Source organism: Oryx dammah, unplaced genomic scaffold (assembly GCF_014754425.2).
Source record: "Oryx dammah isolate SB20612 unplaced genomic scaffold, SCBI_Odam_1.1 HiC_scaffold_28, whole genome shotgun sequence".
Lineage (NCBI taxonomy): Eukaryota > Metazoa > Chordata > Mammalia > Artiodactyla > Bovidae > Oryx > Oryx dammah.
Genome location: NW_024070212.1, coordinates 15,508,732 through 15,530,712, shown reverse-complemented (window position 1 = coordinate 15,530,712; position 21,981 = coordinate 15,508,732). Strand labels below are relative to the sequence as shown.

The window sequence follows — 21,981 nt, the reverse complement described above, 5'->3', positions numbered from 1 at the left end:
AAAACAAGGGTGATTGTTTATTTAGGAAGGAAAACAGAGCTTTCAAGCTGACCTGGGGAAAAAAATTTAAGGTCACACTGGCTGGTTGTTTACCTGTGGTTTGTTTACACATTTCATCAATAATGATTGCAAATGAAACTTCTGACTCTCCCTGCTATGGCAGAAAAGTGTTTTTTTTTAACTGACTCAAGCAGAAACACAGACTTTCTTGGAATAATGTTTATTTAAAGTTACATTTCAGAGTAAACCATCTTCAGGAGGGCATGCAGCTTATGTTGGCTACTGCAATACATCCAGAAATTTTAATAAAATCCTTCTGATATACTATAAATTACTAAAGTACTATAGATAGGCACCTGTATTACATACAATCTTCAAATATTTTCAAAACTTAACATTATGTATTAGTTGATACTTAAGATGTTAAGGCCCCAGACAAAGTAACTGAATGGTTAAGAATGTGACAAAAATGAGATGCTTGTCTCCATGACCTTTTGCCAGCATATTATGAAACAATTTCAGATTCTAAACGTCATGATCCAGCCATAGTCCAGGGGCCTCCTGATGATGGCTGTATTAGGTTGCAAATCACCTTTCCTGTGGAAAGGGCAGCTTTCAAGATGGCAACTGCTGTGTCATCATTTTCCTGCTAAGGACCGTTATCAGAAATCCTGCAGAAAACCCTGCCCTAAATGCGCTTTGTTTTCCCACTGCAGTTTTCCTTCTTTCCATTAGATGGCAGTAACACACCATCATTTTCTTCCTATAGGGTCAGAAATTAAGGTAGCAAAAATTAAGGTTCACTGCAGGCCAAGTTTCTCCAAGTTAACGGGGTACAAAAATTGGAGAAGACAATAAAGAAGAGTGATTCTAAATATATCACAAGGCCAAGATAGTGCTGGTTATGGGAAATAAGAAAGAGACAACTAATGAATAAAAGACATCGGTGAGAAAGATATCAAATAAATTCTGCTAAATATTCTATTAAAAGGATCAGGAGAGAAGGGAAATGAAACATATACCCCCTAGACTGAAGGAAAAATGAGCCATTAACCTTTGACTAAAAAAGGACATTTTAATAGACTAGAAAAGCTACTCTCATTTAAAAAGCAACTGAAGAACGTCTCAAATGCTCAGCTGTTCTTCTGAATTAAGTATTAAGATTTACTAACAATGGCCATTAAACAGAGTAATTACATAGTTAAGATGACCCAATTAAAAAATATGGACTATTTTCCCACCTATCTCAAAAACATCTGGCTGGCCCTGTAAATTATCTGCCCACACTCCCCACCCTGTGGCAGAGGTCAATAAACCAGTAACTATTCAGCAAAACAGGAGGCTTAAAGCAGCAAAGAATAGAGGCTCTTTTGATACATATTTCTTAAGAAAATACTTTGGATAACTAAAAAGGACACTTCCATCCCCAGAACAGAGTAGGCATATCTGTATTTACCTTTTTGTACATGTATCAACATTTCTCTTTTATTCCTATTTATTTAAATATACCAACTGCAGTGGTTGAAATTCATCCTGATTTAAAAAAAAAACAACAACAAAACTGTGGCAGCAAACAGAAATGTCCCCTCACTCTCTGTCCTTAGAGGCCTGAAAGGAGACAGTGAGATAAACCCATCTTGTAACATGCAGCAAAACGTTTTTTAGAAACAAAGTGTGATAAAGAGGAAAGGATAGTCATAAAAAGCTCCATGGATGCTAAAATTCAAGGCAAACCAGTACAAATTTGTGAGAAGACATTGTTCTCTCCAGAAGGAATCAGAAAATATTTCAGGAGACTGAATGAACTCAAGAGAATGAAGACCACAGGAGAACACTTGTATCAGGACCAAGTGACAAAAAGACACAAGCATTCAGAGCTCAGAGAGACATGTCACAAGGCTTCAGATCAGCTGGCCCCGGAGGCTTAACAAGGAAGCCATTAGGGACGCCCTGCTGGGCCTAATTGTTTTTAGAACATATGGTACTTTGTGCCACCACCCAGCTGTGAATTCCCTGGCTTTTGTCAGCTCCTGTCACAACTTCAGGAAGAAAATAGTAGCTTATCCCCCTCTTCTACTAATTTACTATGTTTCTTCTTCCTACAACCTCCTGTACAGTTTCGAAGGAACTGGACTATATATGAACGCCACATCTCCACTTTTAATTTGTCACAGAAAAACAGCATAAAGGAAGCACAATACTGAGCCCATGATAGAAGCTCGATAAATACTTAATGCATCAGATCGGCTTTCAAAGCGTTACTTCACTATTACAGTCATCACAGTTGCTGGGTATCGGCCAGAAATCATTTCGTGCGCAAAGAAAAACTTTACAAAGTTTTCAGCATTTAGTAAAATTGGGATACTGCTGAACTTCCTTTGTAGAATAAGTAAAAAGCAAGATTTAATTTCTAGAATGCTGAACTGAAAATAAGCTTAATAGAATGAATTATTTGTATATGGAAGAAAATAAATATTTGGTGAATGGAACTGGAACTATGAATGCTAAACATTAAAAAAAAAATCTTGTACTAAAGACAAGTGCATACACCAGTACATTAAAAAAAAAATTCTATCAGTACTTAAAAAACAGAACATTCTTGAGATCCAGTGAGGAAAAGTTCTTTTCAAATTTTTAAAAACAAAGATCACACAACTCTGGGTACATTCTTAACTGAATAAAGATGCGAATATTTACTAATCTCTAAATCCTAATAGTAAAATGATATCTAATAACAAGAAGGATATGTTTTCCTAAAAGTTAACTGGATCAACATTTTTTTGTGTATTTAACATTAGTTACAAAAGTTAACTTTTCATTGATGACAGTCAGCACATTTGTATCTGGACCAGTTTCAAGAACCAAATTACAAACCCCAGAATGCAGAAGCATCTGCTCGATTTTCATTACAGAGCCACTCACTGGCGCCTTCTCACAGTATGCCATTTCCACAGTTGTTTTTTTTTTTTTCACAGTAAGTACATTGGTGATATAAGTTCATAATAAATCATAAAGATAATGATACTATGAATATTATAATATCTTTAAGCAGTAGAGGTTAGAGAAAACATCAGTCTCTTAAAATATTTTAATATAGTGCAAAACAGTCTGCTTTGTACAGCATGAGAGAAACTGCAGGTTTTAGAGACCCAGTTCCCACAATCATATCCTATATATATATATATATATATATATAAGGGGACCCTATATATATATACACACACATAAACTTACTCTAAAATGCAAAGTATATCTAATTTTAGGGCTAAAAATGAAAAATTCAGTTGTTTCAATCACTACTAAAATGGACAAAGATGAACCAAGAGAGACCAGAGGTTCTATTATTCAATAACAATTGCTGAGCTTTGTAAATTTTCAGATTTGTTAAAATTCAGAAATGAAATCTTCGTTGTGTATCTTATTCTGCAATTTAATTCTATAATTCAGAATTATGGCAATACTGCCAATGCTTAATTATATTGGTGATTCTTAAATCACAGGCATCTTCCTTCTTATTTATGCTTATATAACTGATTTGTCAAAAAAAGTCCACAGAAATTGAGAAAACACAAACTTTGCTTAGAAGGCTGGCCGACAAAATAATCCTTTGGCCAGACTCTAACGCTGTGACTTTTTATGGACTCTGGAGTTGAACTAGGACCCTTAAGAGAGAAAGGTAGTTTTTTCCAAAGAGTCCACTATTACTCATTTTCCACTGTTCATGCTTTTCCCTAAGAAGGGGACTTATATTACATGCTCTTTGGGTCCGTTTGATCATTTTCTGTTGTTTTATATAATTGCCAAGTTTGTTGGTTTATTTGGAAATTAGGTATTCCAGGGAATAACTAGTGCATTTTTGGAGAACCTTAAGTATTTCTGGACTCCTGACTTACCTTTCCTGAGGGTCACGCCCTAAATAGATAACCCTGCTCCAGGGAGTGGAGGCAACTGGTAAATTATGGTTTCTCGCTGTAGAACTGCTTAGCAAGGAGAAAAGGCACAGGTCAGTAACCAAGTGTCATGGAATGGATTCAAAGCCAAAGACTTCTTGACTTCTATATGAAGAGTCCTGCTTCCTCCCAAATATTACGGTGCAGTCCAGCCTTATCCCCTGAGAATCCGGTTGGGTGCTGATGCCCTCCTAGGTGTGAGAGGCTCCGCTGGGGCTTTTGGAGGCTGAACCTTGGTGCAGCTTGCTGTGTACAGGGTAGAGCAAGGTCATGTGCTCTGCCCCCTTGAAGGGCAGTTTCTCACTGGAGTAATAGTGTACCACTTCCGGGATGCTGCCAAAGACAGCACTCGTCTGATTCAGGGTGTACTTGTTGTCTTTGGTCTGAGCCACTATGATGTGGACGCATCCTTGACTAGTCCTGGAACAAAACCAAAATTGAGGAGAAGACATGAATGAGTGAGCAGAGGGATCCCTCCTCACCGAAAACAATCTCAGCTAGATTCACAGGCCAATAGGTTCCCAGCCACTCCTGGAATTGTTATATACACACAGAAGAGCTTTCAGCACTCTAGCAGAGTACACAGAAGCTTCACAACCCTCAGTTAGATGTGCATCACCCCTGGGTCATTTATCCTTAACACACACAAGTCATCAGGCACTGGACCAAGAGAAAAAAAAAAAATTGCTCAGTTCCTCCCCTCAAACTGCCAAACTAGTGCTTAAGCCCAAGAATGAGACCATGAAGGTGAAGTTTAAACTCACCTCTTCTCAAGGCTAGAAAGACATGTGAAAGGTTTCCTCTTTCTTTCCTCCCCAAAGGAAACATTAATAATAATAATAATAAAACTTGTTTCTTCCTCCCCCCACCCCCCAATCTGGAAACACTGTTTCTGGTTGTATATGACAGCTGGCACCGAAGGCTCAAAGATCTAATCCACAAGCACCCGCTTCAGGAACACAGCAAAGCTATTCCTGGTATTGTGTATCTGGTAGCCTATCCCATTTTCTGAGCCATGTTGCTCCCCCCTCAACTTCTTTTCCCCTCCAGTCTGATTGTTTCAGCTGCAGGGGCTCAGCTTCCTCAGGAAGGAAATGCTGTTAGGGCTCTTGACAATGATCCTCCAATATAGCACCACTGAACTCGCAGAGCAAAGAGAATTTCCATGACACCGGGCTTATTGGAATAAGCCTACCAGGCAAAAACGAATGTTCTGTGTACAATTGGACAGGGGAGTCATCGCAAGGCACTGTTTCCTTCTTCAACAGAAGAAACTGGTACCAAAATTGCAGTTGGCATTGTGACAATCAAGGAATCTCTGATTTACTTAAAGCCCCAAACACTGAGAGTAAAAGAACGACTGAACTATCCTGTTAGAATTATTATTTTTATCAGAAATTATTTCTCTAAGAAATAATTTAGATCACAAAAGGCAGAAACTAATGAAGGTACAATGAAATGAAATAGGGATATTTATCCCTCTTTATCATAAGGCATATTGGGACATTTACCCAACACCAATTTTGAATTCTTTCTTTTTTTGGCTGCACTACATGGCTTGCAGGAACTTAGTTTCTTGACCAGGGTTTGAACCTCGGGCCATGGCAGTGAAAGCGCCGAGTCGTAACCACTGAGCAGCCAGGGAATTCTCTCAATTTTGCATCCTAAACAAAGTATGTCATATTCTGTTGTCCAAGTAAACGCATCTTATTTTCTGTCAATATGTATCCCTGTGGACCATATAAAGTATTGGGTTGACCAAAAAGTGTAAGATCTTACAGAAAAACTCAAATGAAGTTTTTGGCTAACCCAACATATCTTCTTTGCCTGGTCATTTTCCCATGATAGGAAAGTCTGCACCCCACTCTTGATCCAGACAGGGAGAGCCCAGGATGCTTAATACTCACTTTAGTGCAATGGAGTACCTACTGGTTCCTGACTCGCTGTTTCGAACCAGGTACCCAGCTTCTTTGCAGGACTGCAGTCGACTCTCTGCCTCAGCACGGGTGATGGCACCATGATACCAACTGAAAAATGGGGCGGGGGGAGAAACCATGAGCATCAATATCCCAATCCAGACAGGGCCTCATTCCATAAAGCAATTTGGGAAATGAACTTCTCATGAAAGCTCAACAGCCTGGACTAGATCCAGCTTCCCATTCAAAATAGACGAAATGAGATCTGGGTAATCCCGGATCACAAAACCTATCCATCACCCCCAGAGGGAGTTAACAGGGCTAGAGTCACTTAAAAAGTTTTCACTCTACACAGGGGAATGGAATTTGAGATCCAGTTCTAGGGCCTCATTTTCCCCTAGGCACAAAGGCACTGGGCTTGGAAAAGGGGTTTTCACGAATAAGCCCCACCCAGACAAGTGTTCAACACCAGAAAGACTTAAAATGAGCTAGTGTGCCCTGCCAAGGCTCTCAACAAGCTGCCAGCCACCTTGTGTCACGCGTGTCTGGGGAGGAGACTCACGGCTGCTTCTCCAGCGGCAGGGCTGGGTCCACTCGCTCCCCCTCACTGTGTTCGGTCAGGGCTGGCTTCAGGATCTTCTGGGTCCAGCTCTTCTGCCGGTGGTGCTGTCTCACTGCCTCCTCCTTGACAGAAGGCCGCTCGGAGCCCTCAAACTGAACTGGAAGGAAGGCTCCATTTAACATCAGAGGCCACTGAGATGACCTACGTACACCTCAAAGAAAAGAACTTGTCTGGCTCATTTTAGGAAAGCAGCTTTCCTCCTTCTTTAATTTGAGCTAAAATGTACTACAAAGGCCCTGGGGTAGCTGAGCTCCTGCTGTCTTTGATATCAGATCATACTGCTAGCATCCACACGCACCCCCACTTTTACTGCAAGATGTTCATTAACAGAGAATGGTTTTAGAACATGAGGAGAAACCACTTCAGTATATTTCAGAACGTACTTTTAAAAAAACTCGTCCTTCTGGTATATTTAGAATAGAAGACTAAACAGAGTTTCAGGTAATGACTCCTTCCAAGAGTGTGTATCGTTCTATGAAACCAAATGAAGTTTTCACTATGAAATAATAAAGAGAAAAATCAACTGAGAAATAGAAACTATCAACAGTCTTAACAATGCTATGACATCTAGGTTGGATAGAAGATAAAGAGAGAAAATGAGCAGCATCTAGCACAGAGGTTGGAAACCAGCAGGGATTTGTGGAAAATAATTCTAAAATAAAACAAAAACAAAAAAAAATAAATAAATAAAAATAAAATAAAACAAAAACTGACTTGAGGGTGGGGAGGGAAGTACTGGGAGCCTGGGATTAGCATATTCAAACTAGTGTGTATAGGATGGTGAACAACAGGTTCTATTAAACAGCACAGGGAACTATATTCAATACCCTGTGGTAAACCATTATGGGAAAGAATATAAAAAAGAATATATGTATAACTGAGTCACTTTGCTGTACGGCAGAAATTAACACTAAATCAACTATATGTGAATAAAATTATTTTAAAAATTAAAGCACACAAAAAGAAAACCTGATTCAAATATGTGTGTGTGCGCACACCCATGCTCAGTCAGGTCGGACTCTTTGGGACCCCACGGACTAGCCTGCCAGGCTCCTCTGTCCATGGGATTTTCCAGGCAAGAATATTGGAGTGGGTTGCCATTTCCTTCTCTAGGGGATCTTCCCTAGCTCAGGGATTGAAACCACATCTCTTGAGTCTCCTGTAACTGGCAGGCAGGTTCTTTACCAGCTGAGCCCCGGGGAAAGCCCATCCGGACTCAAATGTTTGCTATCAAACAAATTACCTTTTCTATTCACCCTTTACATTGACGACAGTTTTAATCAAAAGCACAGCTTTACTGTTAGAGGGAAAAGATATCCCTAACTTTTACAAAGGCAAAAGAAATTAGGTGGCCAGGTAAGTAGAAAAACTATGTCTTGGGAGAAGCAGGAGGGAGACTGACCTTTAATATCTATTGACAATCTACTCATCAACTTCCTTTTATTAAAAACAGTTCACAGCTGAAGAACTGATTCCTTTAGGAGGATTTTCGACAGGAAAAAAAAAAAGCTAGCTTCCTCCTCCTTTCCAACCACCTCTCCTATAGTCCATTTGACCCACTACTGCCATCTTATTATAAACAGAAATGTTAACAGGTTGGAGGAACAGCACCAAGAGTTAGAAGAAGCTGCTCTCAATGTGATAGCTTTTAGTGGTGATTACATAAGTTTTTTCCAGTAGTGATTTAAGGCACTTCCCAAACAGTTGCACACTGCAAGGATAAAAGGAAATGAAGATGCCCAGAAAGATAGAGGACCCCCTGCAACATTAAGGGGTCTTCTTCAGTCCTGTTCTTTCAACCACAGCCAAATTTTTACTTCCCCACGTCATCAAATTTCTTGGAAAAAGAAACTCGCAGTCGAGGAACACAAAGAACAGCGCCTTGGCTGAACGGGCGGGCGGGGGTTTTCCAGCTGGGAAGCTGAAAGAAGGCAGGTGCAGGACACGGACCCAGCCCTCACCCGATAGCGCCCGCACGATCTGCTCCTTCTTCCACTCCCAGGGCTGCTCGTACTCGGCCGCGGGCCTCTCGTCGTCCTGGGGCAGCCGTCCGTGGCTGTCCGGGGGCAACCTCGCCTTCCGCTCCGGCCCCTCGGCAGCGAACGGGCCCGCCTCGGCCGCCGGCTCATAGGGCGTGTCGTACAGCTGCGGCGGCTTCCCCAGCAGCTCCTTGGAGCTTCGGCGCTTCGCCAGCGCCTCGGGCTTCGGGCCGTTCTCTCCAGGCTCGCAGGGGCTGTCGAGCAGCTGAAGCGCCTTCACCAGGGGGTCTTTGGAACCTCGTCGTCTGATTTCTGAAAAACACACACCGCACAGAATACTTTTGAAGAAAATGTACCGCGGAAGCCCGGTGATGCACCGAATCACCGCTTCTCTTCCAACCAGACCGGTCCGTCTGGTTGGAAGGGTCGGAGAACACCTGGATTGTTGCTAACCGCGGGGTGGGGGTGGGGAGGGCCCTACAACTTCCCGCCAGTCCCCTGAGCCAGATGCGGGATCAAGTCCAAGCATTAGGGATCACACCGGAAGGCAGGCCTGCCTCTGGGGCCGTGTGGTTGGAGAGAAGAGAAGGGGCCTCAGACGACCTGCTCCATAGTTCCTGGTCCCCCTTGTCTCCACCTTTGAGTATGGGTCATCTTCAAAGGAAGTTGTTAGGAAGCTGAGAGCAAAGTATTTTAACAAAAATTGAGTGTCTACTATATTCAAGCACTGGGCCACATCCATTGAGGGAAGATATTTAGGTTCATTAGAGTTCTTGACTTCAAGGTGGTTTCGACCTAGCGATGCGTTTACAAATAATACTTAACAGGCTAACAAGACAGAATGTTGTTGGTTCAGTCACTAAGTCATATCTGACTCTTTGAGACCCCATGGACTGCAGCAAGCCAGGCTTCCCTGTCCTTCACTATCTCCCGGAATATGTAAAAGAGTTGTTAGGGGGAAAAACAAAATAATATCTCAAGAGCGAACATTTAGCAATAGTGTACCACGCATTACATATTTTTTTCTAAGTGCATTGTAATTTTCACAACTGCCCTATGAGGTGGACACTATTAGTTCCCCATATAACAGGACAAAACTGAAGCACAAAGAGTTTAAGGAAATTGCTCAAGACGGCAAGTGCAAAGCCTGGATTCAAAAGCAGGAAGTTGGGCTCTAGAAGCCATACTCGTAGCCACTACTCTTGGATTGACTCCAAGTGGAAGAGAAATGGAAGATGTATTCACTTTGATGGAGGAGGTCTTTTCCAGTGGAGGAAGCTGCCTGAGTGAAGATATGGAGGTGGGAACGAGAAAGGGCTTGTTCCCATCACGGGGAATCGAGAGAGAAGTTCAAAGGACAGAAGACCAGGAGAGGAGAGGTGGTATGGGAGAGGAAGCTGGAAAAGGCAGGACAGGCACCAAAGTGGAGAAGTTTTAAAAGCCAGAATTAAAAAGTTTTGATTGTTCTGTATACAGTAGTGAACCATTACAAGTTTTTAAACAGGTAGTAACAATTATTATATAATTGTTATAGTTGTATATAATTAACTATATAAATAACTCTCTCTCTATATATATATATATATTTTTTTTTTTTTTTGGCTGTAAGAGAATTCCAACACAGTGCACAAGATAGAATAAAGGTATCCTCTGAATGGAAGCCTAGAAATAAATGCAAATATCTGATGCAAATCTTCTATCCACCGGCTAACCAGCCAGCGAGCCACAGTGGGACAGCGGTAGCAGAATCTGGGGACTGAGTAGCTCAGGGCCCAGAGGCGTCATGTGTTGTTGTTTAGTTGCTCAGCCGTGTCCGAATGAATCTGCAGCCCCGTGTACTGAAGCCTGCCAGGCTCCTCTGTCCATGGAATTTTCCAGGCAAGAATACTGGAGAGGGTTGCCATTTCCTCCTCCAGGGGATCTTCCCAACCCAGGGATCAAACCCACGTTATGTCTCCTGGATTGGCAGGCGATTCTTTACCACCAGTGCTACCATAGGCCAACTCAAGCATTGTGCTGTGGTTTCCTCTAAATGCCCACGAGGAAGCCTTCAGTCTGTCTACCCGGTCACAGTGAGGAGGACCTTTTTAAACACAAACATCTCATCACTTGCCATCCCATAAGCTCTCAACTGTCCACTTACACAGTGCTAACTGCTCAGCATGGCACGGGACACTTCTGTAGTCACATCACTGCCTACTTCCCTCTCTGATTTCATCTCTCAACAGCACCCTATCCCCCGTGAAATCCAATTCTTTGTTCCAACCAAACAGAACTTCTTAAGTTCCCTGCACGCTGCCCTGTTTTACGCCCACGGCGAGCTGATGATCTTCCAATCCTCCAATCGAGTCTGGCCTAGCATGTTCTCTCTCTGACTGACCTTCTCCAATGCCCCAACCTCCCCCCGGTGGTACTGCTTCATCAATTCACTCTCACCTTGTACTTCTCTCAGTGTGTGCATTTATTTGTCGACGTGTCTGAACTTCCAATTTGGTGGAGACTGCCAGGCCAGGGACCCCCCCCATGTCTTGTTTGATTTTGTAGGAAACAGCTGTGCTAAATAATGGTTGGATGATGGATGGGAGGAGGGAGTGAGGGGAAGGAGTTCTAGAACTTCTCTGGGCAGGTGACAACATACATCTGGAGCTCAGCAGAGAGATGAAGGTCACAGGTACATGTCAAGGAGTTACTCACACATGGATTATGGTTGGTAAGAATGAAAGCAATCATCAGAGAAAAGGAGAGGGGATCAAAAGCAGAATCTGGGACTTCAGTTAGGGCTGGATAAAACAAGCATCACCAAAAAAGGCTGAGGAGGAATGGTCAGGTAAGGAAGAAGAGGATCAGGAGACTTACAATGCCACAGAAACAAGGGAAAGTGAAACTTTCTACAAGTAACCGAAAATGGGCATGATGACAGAGAAGAACCACTGACTCCATCAGACTTCTCTAACAAGGAAAGGATGGTAAATGAAACACTGCAGGGGAAAGTTATTAAAATCAGGACATTAATTCAAAGGGGCAAAATTTACTTGTAGGATGGGGTTATAACTCTGCTGGATAGGGGCCCTTTGCTGCAGCTGGATCCTATAAAACTGCAGGTCTGGTACACAGAATCACCTGGGGGGGCTTTAATGAAGACTCAGGCCTGAGTCTCATCAACACAGGTCCTGATTAACCGAGCTGGGGGGGCTTCCCTGGTGGCTTGGTGGTAAAGAATCTGCCTGCCAAGCGGGAGACATGGGTTCCATCCCTGGGTAGGGAAGATCCCCTAGAGAAGGAAATGGCAACCCCACTCCAGTATTCTTGCCCAGGAAATCCCATGGACAGAGGAATTTGGTGGGCTACAGTCCACGGGGTTGCAAAGAGTCAGACATGACTTAGTAACTAAACAACAAAAATCTGGCAGCTGGAGCTGTTAAAGCTCCCCCAGATGATTCTAGCAAGAGAAGCCTGAGATGTACTCCTACTCCGCCTGGGTCGCCACCTCAGTTCCTCCTGCACTCCAGGACTAATTTCATCATTGCTAGCCCCAGCCCAAGGAGAAGGGTTCCCCTAGCATGAAAATCTCCACATCCGAATATGAGAGCTAAGGACCATTCCCCACCCCCAGGCCAGGAAGGTGCCTCGGGTTGTTTGAGGTCTCCAGCATCTCCAGTCCAAGCCTCTTAACTTTCAATCGACAGCTTTTTTTCTTCACTGCTTATTCTAGATGGCGTTATGGAAAACAAGAAACAAAAAAACACACTCTGCTCTTGGTTCAATTAAGATAAGGCTGGAATTTTTGAAAAAGAACTTTTCTACAGAACTAGGAAAGAGAAAACACAAAGGCATTCAAAGGACGAATTTAGAATTTTAAAGTTTCTGATCAAAACCTAACTTTATTCTCTGTTTAGATTGGCACAGGCTGGGGAAACCTTTCTCAAAGTCCTCACCTCAATTCTGTCCAGGTTGAACTAAATGGAGAAAGAGTTGAGTCCAACCTTAAGATAGAAGGAGCCCTGTTCACAGGAAATTTCAATGAGTCTGGGTTAAAATGATGTACCCTGATTAAAATCTTGAGTTCTTATTTCACATGTGTTTGGGTCTTACTTTTACGAAGAGGGCTTTATAGTCCATCTAGCTTAGATAGTCAGTGTACACTTAAGAGCTCTGGGAAAAACACTGGAAGGCATACAGTTGAGAATGTTCCATCTCAGGACGATCCCGCGTTGGGGTGAAATCTTTTAAAACAATATTTAATTAGAGGGGAAAAAAGGGCTTACACACAAGGCCTCTCTGCCCCTTGAAGGGGAGTCACCTTCGAGTCCATTCCAGCACCTGGCTGCCCCCAACCTGAGGCGCCATAGAAACAGAAACAATCGCGCGGCTGCAAGCCGACCCTTCCTGCAGGAGAATAGCCCCTGACGTGCAGAGCTGGCTTCGAGAGGAAACGAGCCTGAGAAGGAGGAAATGGCCAGAGGAAGCTACACCCTGGCTCTGCCGATAGAGACCATTTACCACGGCAGACAACAGAATGCAGCCAGCGGGCTGCAGATAAACACCCACTTCACCAAGTGCTGAACCGAGGCCTGACCTGTGCCAGCTCAAAACTGCAACTGGGTGCCGAGAAACATAACATGAGCCGAAAAGTTTTCTCTTCTCAGTTTCCAACTGTAGCTGTGCAGAATTATGCCATTTATATTTAAAAACATCAGAAGACCAAGACTTTTTTTGTTGTTAAATTATCTAGTTAGCAATTAACAGTCCCCTATAATTGTTCAGGGGTTTCCCTAATGGCCCAGTAGTAAAAAATCTGCTTGTAATGCAGGATACCTGGGTTCCATCCCTGGGTTGGGAAGATCCCCTGAAGAAGGAAATGACAACCCATTCCAGTACTCTTGCCTGGGAAATCCTATGGACAGAGGAGCCAGGCAGGCTACAGTCCATGGGGTCACAAAAGCGTCAGACACAACTTAGAGACTAAACAACAGTAACATACTTGTTAAGAATTCTCTTCAAAAATGGAATTCTCTTTCCAAAGTGTCTAAATAATTGTGATATCTTCCATGGATGCATGTACGAGGCATGCTGCACCTGCATTTCAGTGAAGCCCAGTGTAATGCAGCAAGAGATGCTAGCCCATTTTCACAGATGAATAAACTGAGGCTGTGCAGTAGTCGGTGGGGCAGCCCACTGCCTCCAGAGCCCTTGCTTTCTCTACCATATCTTACTTTATGCCTCAAAGATTTAATGTAGAATATTAGTTACAATTTTTGTAATATACCTTTTCTCTTAGTCCATTTCATGTATTCAAAACATCAGACTTAGAGCCCTATAAAGCTCCATGTTCCCCTTAGAATCAGAAATAGGGATCTTTTATCAGTGCTCAAGCTTTTGATTTAAAATTAACGTTTTCCTATCAAACAAATCTAAATATCTGAACAAAAGCAGGTATAAATCAGAAGTTGTGAAACTTAAGTTTAACAAACAAAATACAGACAAAATAAGTAAATCAAAAGTCTTCTGTCTTTTCCATAATGGACAGTTTTTTAAACGGAGGTTCTCCTTTAGATTTGACTATTTATACCAACCAATAAAACCATTTGGAGGCAAAAACCAAAATTTAAAGATACCTATGACTGGAGCTCTGTAACTAAAACCAAAGGGTGGTGGGTGACGTGGTATCCCAACTCTCCAACTGCATAACTGGGACACGTTATTGAATCTGTCTGTACCTTAGCTTCCTCCTCTGTCAATCAGACACTTCTAACGCCCACCACACAGGATGGTAGGATTCGTAAGGTAACCTGGCAACTTGGCACCTAGGAGACACTCGACTTGTGTGAAGATCAACTGCAGAAGGAACTCACGTGCTGAACGACGGCTCATCTTAGGAAACTCTGAAAAACTCTCCCAATGCTAATGTTTTCATTTGGTGGAAAAAACTCATCACGCTAAATTAAGTAGAACGTTTCTGCTAATTATTTAGCCAAAATGTTCCTGCAAATTTAGCAGAAGAACAACAGGTTTAAACTAATATTGCCTCATATTCACTGTCCTATCTTTTTCATAAAACAATCCTTCGGATAAATCTAAGTGAGAACTTACTCAGAAATTTACAAATCTTTAGCTTTTAAAAGTTAAGAGCAAAGTTTTGGGCAAAGGGAAATCTGGGGAGTCTGGGTCCCACAGGTACTTGGCCATAGGAAAGTAATAAATGCTTCTTAATTTCTATTCCTTCCCGCTTCCTGAGGCAGATCACGATTTTCATTCTCTTCTTCACGGCATTTAGCACATTTCTCAGTGATGATTTTTCTGCTATTAGGTCTGTTTGCCCCTTGGGTTGTAAGGTTCATAACGACCTGTGCATCTTGTTCCTTGGATGCCCGGAGCCCAGTGTAGGACCTGGAACATGGCAAAGAGATGCCTGGGAAATTTTTGTTGGCTGTTACAAAATACCATCATGAACACTGTTCTACACATCCAAGACATTGTTGAAATCAGGCATGTTACTCCCATTTCACAGGTATTAAAAAGGCAGTACAGAAATTGGGAGCGCCACAATTAAATTATATTTATCAGAATCCTCTCTATCTTCTGCAGAAATTCTGAAATAAACAATTTTGTTTATTCACCTAAGATTTCTCAAGAAATATGAGACATTCTGAACTTGGAGTTTGACAAGCCTTACAGGGAGCAAACTGAATAAAAAAGGTAAAAGGAAAAAAAAAAAAAAACCAGAAAACCCACCCAGTAGCAAATCTTTTATTTCCAGCTTCCGGTAAACTCACTTCCTGTTATTCTGTCCAGCTGTGTAACCTATGTGTAGAATAAGAGGTATATCCTCTACATTAATTGAGTAGGTGTTTTGTGATATGTATTTTAAATGAAGTATATTTTAAAATTCACCAATATAAATTTTTTTAAAAGAGCAAAGGAAAAAATTATAATTAAGTAATTAACATTTTTAATAAATTTGAATTTATTCTCTAATTGAATGTATTAGTGTTGCATTCCTAAATACATTTGTTCCTGTAAACTGTTTAAAACAAAGCCTGGGACTTAATATGTGCTCCAATATTAAATGCTAGCTACTACTATTATTACATTTATTTCATATTGGACACTGACTTTTATTTATTTTTTTAATTTTAAAATTTTTTTTCTGGAAAAGCAACAAGTTACATACAAACTTTTGACTTCTAAATACAATTTTCTTTGTGAGTCTGAGTGGAAAGATGCCTTGTTGCTGTTCTTGCTGTTTAGCTGCTAAGTCGTGGGGACTCTCTGTGACCCCATGGACTGTAGCCTACCAGGCTCCTCTGTCCATGGGATTTCCCAGGCAAGAATACTGGAGTAAGTTGCTATTTATGTGTAAAGTTTAAAATGCTTTTGCATATACCATTTCGAATGTGTCCTGAGGCACTTTGGTGTAGAAACCATACCATTCAGTCTGGAGTGGGAATATCTGGGTTCTAATTTATGTTCTGTCTCTTAAAGAGCCTTACGAACATCTTATGAGAGTCAGAAACTCTTTGGTTTTATTTTCTACCCTGTAACAAGGGGTAGTATTAGCGTCCCCGAGTTTTTAGGATTTTGTGAGGATTATATGGGGGGAAATTATTCATTTTTAAAAAGCAAAGTACTTTCCCTACTATCAGTGTGGATCCATAAGAAAATGAAACAAACCCGCCCCCCAAATCTCAGATAATATAAACAACTTATCCCAATTAAAGAAAAAGAGAGGAATAAAAATCAAAGGACAAAGAAAAGTGAATTAAAGCAAAACATTCTTTTTTTATCCAGAAAAGCTTTTCCCTCAGTTTTATGTAAAAGAAAATCTTTCCCCCTATTCCTTTCAAGTCTCTGGTATTTTTTAGAATTCTAAGTTCATTTTCACTTCCTTTCATTCACAGATTTCAGTAGAGGTCACAGTCCAGTGGCCTTCAGGGCTGCAGCCTGGCCAGGGTGCACCTCCCCAAATGGCGATGCCTTATCTCTGTGAGCAGAGAGCAGGGAACAGAGCAGCGCTTTCCTGCTGCAGCTCCGGCTCTGAGGCCTGTCCTGACCCTTCCAGGGCGCTATGACTACTCTCCTGCTCCACTTTCCTGAGACTATGCTTATGGAGCCCGCGCTTGTCAGCCTTTCAATCTGTTTTTAAACAGAAGAGACAAAATCTTTCATGTGTGACCACTTACTCCTTTCCCAGGCATGAAACCCAGGACATGTGAACAAAGCTCCCTTGAGTCAGCCCTTAGAAACAGCAGTTTTTCATTATGGAGTCAAGAAAACTTACTCTAAAAATTCACAAATAAACCTAAATAATTAGCTTAAGCATTGTTTACACCAACTTAAGAAAATTATGAATAAAAGGAAAAGTATAACACCCAAAAGAATGACAAGAGTGTCTGCTCAACTTATAAGTCAGAATTATTTCCCCTTCGTACAGATTCATGACTCCCATTATGGATGTCAAAGTTTCGTCAGTGGCCAACAGGTGTATTTAAATTATCTGAAAACTGGAGATCACATCTTGAGAAGATCTGCAAATTTACACTTTAAAGACCACACCCCCGCCCCCCCGCCCCGGCAAATTCTAAAATTGAAGGATACAAAACCATTAAGGATGTTAGCTAGATATTTTGACTTTAGTTTTGGGTCTAATTTCTGTTTCTTCCCCACAGGAGGATCTGATAAAGTTCCTTCACCTCTCTTCCCCAAATATACACTGGTTCTTATTTATTAATTTTTTTTTTTACTTCATTCCAAGTTGAGTGCGAGATTTCAGTATAAAGCAGCTCCTGGTTACAAACCTGTTATCATTTGCTGGGCATCATAGGGTTCCATATAACCGTCGTTCTCCCCTACTCTCTCTGCATCCCTTTGACCTTTTGTCCGTTTAGCATCGTAAGGGTCAGCATAGTCTTCTAAAATGATGACCTGTAAGAAAACCAGACAGGGAAGTTGCTAACAATTATCACATACCAGAGTGACAATGGTATCAAAAAAGTTACTAAAAACCTGCAGACCCCCAAAGAGTTCAAAATTTCCAACCAGTTCTGAAGAGCTTTTGCACTTGATCACACTATTATCCACCCAGCTGGACAAACATTTGGTTTATTTTGGTAGTATAATTGATTGGCAACAATCCATCCAAGCTCTCCTGCTTATCCCCAAGGCTCTTTTCACCTCCCTCTCTCCCCCAGGCAATAAGGCATTTGCTGGTTAAAGTGTGGCAGGGTGGATGGCACAGGGTGAAGGATATCTATGCCTTTAGAGTAGAAGAAAATGAATGGTCTACTACCTCTTCTATGATTTTGGTTTTTTAAAAAATGCCAACTATTTGAGCAACATAGCCACGGTAAGTCAGCTCATCACTCACTGATACTGCACGTCCACTGACACTGGCTAGGCACTGAGAGGGAATAAAATAAGACCAAGACCACCTTCTCGTCCTCAAGGAATTTGTAACAGCTCTAAAAAAACAGGCTTCATAATAAGAAGCCTAAGAAACAGGTCAGAGCTAAACAGTACTGTGGGGGTTCTAGGTTCAGTGATTTATAAACGCACTGATTCTCGTGGACAACAATCAGGTGGTTTTTTAAAAAATAATATTTCTTAAATTTTTTGGTTGCACTAGGTCTCTATTGCTGTGCGTGGACTCTCTCCATTTGCGGTAAGGGGGCTGCTCTTCGTTGCCGTGCAAGTGCTTCTCATTGCTTCTCCTGTTGAGGAGCACCTAGGCACACAGGCTTCGGCAGTTGCGACATTCAGGCTCAGGAAGTTGCTCGCAGGCTCTAGAGTGTGGGCTCAGAAGTTGTAGAGCAGGAGCTTAGTTGCTCTGAGGCATGTGGAATCTTTCTAGCCCAGGGGTCGAACCCGTGTCCCCTGCACTGGCAGGCGGGTTCTTATCCACTGTGCCACCAGGGAAGTTTTCATCCGTGTTTGTGACAGAAAGCATCCATCCTTCCAAAAACAGGAAGGTGCCTGGGAAGGTGGTGTGAGTGCAATCGTTCTGTAGTTCTCAGTTCCGCAGCTGAGTGACAATGTGGGAGCCTGCGTCTGACAGGTACTTCTCAGGAAGGAAGAGTTTTATGGAAATTTTATGGAGAAAAGATATATTCTTTCTGGTGAGAGGGGCTGCACTGCAAGGCAGTCAGGATCTTAGTTCCATGACCAGGGTAAGAACCCCTGCCTCCTGCAGTGCAAGCTCAGAGTCTTAACTACTGGACCACCAGGGAAGTCCCAAGAAACATTCATTTTTAAAAAACACAGCACTTCCCCTATTATCAATGTGGCTCTACAAATAAACAGCTGCTGCTGCTGCTAAGTTGCTTCAGTCGTGTCCAACTCTGTGCGACCCCATAGACGGCAGCCCACCAGGCTCCGAAGATAGTATAAATAAAGCATGTATTCCAGTTAAAGAGAAAGAGAGGGATAAAAAAACCCAAAGGTGAATCAAAATTAAGGGAAGAAGCCCAGCCCTTCCTACAATCTCTGATTATATTCTCCAAAGAGTTCACGGAGATGTGCCACCAGGGCCGGGAAAGAAACCCAGGTAAATGGGGAGAAATGAGGAGGAGGGGGCAACCTGGATGAGAGTTCTCTTCCTGGGCGGAGATGGCCTAAGAAACTTCAGACATCAAGAAGCAATGGCCATGAAAATAACTGGGCAGTCACTGCAGAGGACTGCGGTCACCACTCACTCTCTCACTCCATGCTTCTTGCCCGTTCAGGCGTCCTGCATCCCCAAGGTGCAACGAGGAGCAAGCAGCATGATACTCAGCGCTCGGCTGCAAGGTGCTTACGATCTAGGTAAACACACAACAGAGACCACTGACTAATGTCTGGGTGAGCTGGCCATCTTCCCAAACTCTCCCTCCAGTGTCTGGCACTCGGGTGGGCATGCTGTAAATACCTGGACAGAATAAACGGAGGGATGAACAGAAGGCCCAGTGCAGACACACATTATGTGCTGCCTGCCCCTGACCCCACCCAGAGGGGCAGCATGTTTGAAGCCTGGAAAAGAGAAAGTCCTCATGACAGGAAGGGATCACCTGGGCTAGAGTCTGAGAGCAGGGTGTAAGCTTTCTCTCTCCTCTTTTTAAAAACAAACAAAACCCCAACTCATCTCTGTACGAATGAAGTGGGTCTTTTCACACTTCTTAACTGTCTCACATTGGACGGTACCCAGAAAACCTCTGGCGTGTAAGAAGCAGGAAACACCTTCTCTCCTGATCTGTAATTTCCTTCAGGGCATTTCCTTGTCCTGTTCTGTATCCTCCACAACCCAAGCCCTTAGAGCCCCTTGCCCCCTATCCTACATGGCTCCTGCACAGCAAATGTTCATGGGATGAATGCCGCTGCTAAGTCACTTCAGTTGTGTCCGACTCCATGCGACCCCACAGACGGCAGCCCAGCAGGCTCCTCTGTCCCTGGGATTCTCCAGGCAAGAATACTAGAGTGGGTTGCCATTTCCTTCTCCAATGCATGCAGGCATGCTAAGTCGCTTCAGAAGTGTCTGACTCTGTGTGACCCTAAGGACAGCAGCCCACCAGGCTCCTCTGTCCACGGGATTCTCTAGGCAAGAATACTGGAGTGCTTTGCCATTTCCTTCTCCAATGGGATGAATGAAAGGGCTGTAAACTTAGGGTGCTAGTGAAGGGTGGAGAAACTCTATACTGGGTAAAAGTGCAAGGAATGATGGAGTTTCCAGCAGAGAAGGTGGGTAGTAGCTAATCCACTCCCTGGAGCTTTAAAATTTATACTTAAGCAGTTTAAAGGTGACCATTCCTTATGCTCAAGAAGAATAAAAGTTATACATAAGTCTAGCTTTGCAATTCTCCTGGATTTGTAAATTAAAATACACAACATCTACAAGGGAGTCAAATTCAACAAAGCACCCGCTTGTTTCATTCAATTCTTCTTCTAAACTGATAACAAAATTAAATGGAAAGTACATTTCTGCCAAGTTGCCAAGGCTAGAATAAGAATTTTTCAAGATTAAACAAATGATTTTAAATGGTCATCATTTAAAATGATGACTTAGTGGTCATCAGTGTCAGAAGGGGAAAATACATCCTCATCTTCTCTGAGGTATAAAAAACCCTAGAGTTCAGCGGGTTCACGATGCTCCCTTCCCACTGTTAGGCTTCAGTAGGGCAGAGGCGGTCCAAGGGAGATTGTACTCTTACCGTGTCTTGCTGCTTAATAATCTTGCCCTTGTCCAGTTCGGGGCCCAGAGACGAAGGGGAAGAGGACGCGGAGGAAGAGCTGCTGCTGCTACTGCTGCTGCTACTACTGCTGCTGGGGTAGTTGCTCTTCCCGTTCTTCTCCTGAGTGTCCACTTTGATGAGCCTGTTGATGTAGGTGCTGCAGCCTGAGCTCTTGGCCGCGCCCCGGTGGGGCTCCTCCTCGGTGGTCCGGGAGTTTTTGCGGCCTTTGCCCGCGGCGGCCTGAATCAGGCTCTGCAGGCTATCCCTGGACAGCCGGCTGTCCTTGGCGGGGCCGACCCCGGCCCGACCGCTGCCCAGCTCGGCCGCCGAGTTCTTGCGGCCCTTGCCCGGGGCGGGCCCGGAGCCGCCCGCCTCCGAGTTCTTGCGCAGTTTGCCGCCTCCCCCGCCGCCGGGCTTGGCCCGCTCCGACACGGTCTTCAGGTTCAGGGGGAACTCCTTGAACCACTTGGCCGCCATGAGGGGGGCCCGGCCGGCGCGGCTCAGGAGCGTCGTGGCCGCGGAGCAGGCGAGCGAGGAGGCCCAGCTTAGACACGGAGAGGCGCCAGGGACCGGGGGCCACTGCATTCCCCGGGGCTGGGTTGCTGGAGGCTGCGGCAAGGCCCCGCGACGGCTGCTCTGCTGGTCCCCGGCCGGCCGTCACCCACGCCCCGCAGGGTGGGGTCTCTACGGCCCGGAGCAGGGGGCTCAGGGCGCCGAGCGGGCGGACGCGGGCCGCCGCTCCGGACACGGACGGCGACAGGCACGACGCACCGGGGCTCCGCCCGAGGTCGTCTTCAGCGCCTGCACGGCCGGGGGTTCCGCGGCTCTCCGGAGGCGGCGGGCGCCGGGGGCTTCCCCTGCTTTTTCCTCCAGAAGTGGGAGAGGCCGGGCACGGAAGCCCCGGGACAGCCCTGCCCACACTCTCGGGGACCGGGGGGGACGGAGCGGAGGCGGCGGGAGTGTCCCCGGCACCGCGACGGACGGTGGGCAGCCAGCGGGCCGACCGCCCCCTCCGCGCGCCCCTCCCCTCCGAGACTGGCGCCTCCCCGCGCGCCACCTCCCGCCCAGATCCGGGGGCGCCGGGGTCAGCGCCTTTGTAGAGGCGGGTCTGGGGGTGCATGTTCAGGGGAAGGTAGCAGCAGCTTTACGTGCTGACCGGTTGTGCCCGCGTGGTTAGGGCCTCCCATTTTTTGCACAAGCAGCTCCCCATCACCACCGAGCGGGTCTCGACAAGGCGCTGTCTTCAAGCTCAGCTCGAGTGCGCCACGTGCACCTCTCCAACCCAGGATGGGAGCTCTTCCACTCCCAAAAGAGCTA

General features: G+C 44.2%; 1 protein-coding gene across 1 annotated transcript; it reads right to left on the bottom strand.

Moving 5' to 3' along the window:
- Positions 1-208: 208 nt before the first annotated feature.
- SHE (Src homology 2 domain containing E) lies at positions 209-21,648 on the bottom strand. Its single transcript, XM_040230440.1, has 6 exons — positions 20,644-21,648; positions 17,263-17,389; positions 8,450-8,779; positions 6,429-6,585; positions 5,858-5,977; positions 209-4,370 (listed from the first exon to the last, which is right to left on the bottom strand). The coding sequence occupies exons 1-6, from the start codon at positions 21,247-21,249 to the stop codon at positions 4,142-4,144; spliced, it is 1,569 nt and encodes a 522-aa protein (XP_040086374.1). The 5' UTR covers positions 21,250-21,648; the 3' UTR covers positions 209-4,141.
- Between the last annotated feature and the right edge of the window lie 333 nt (positions 21,649-21,981).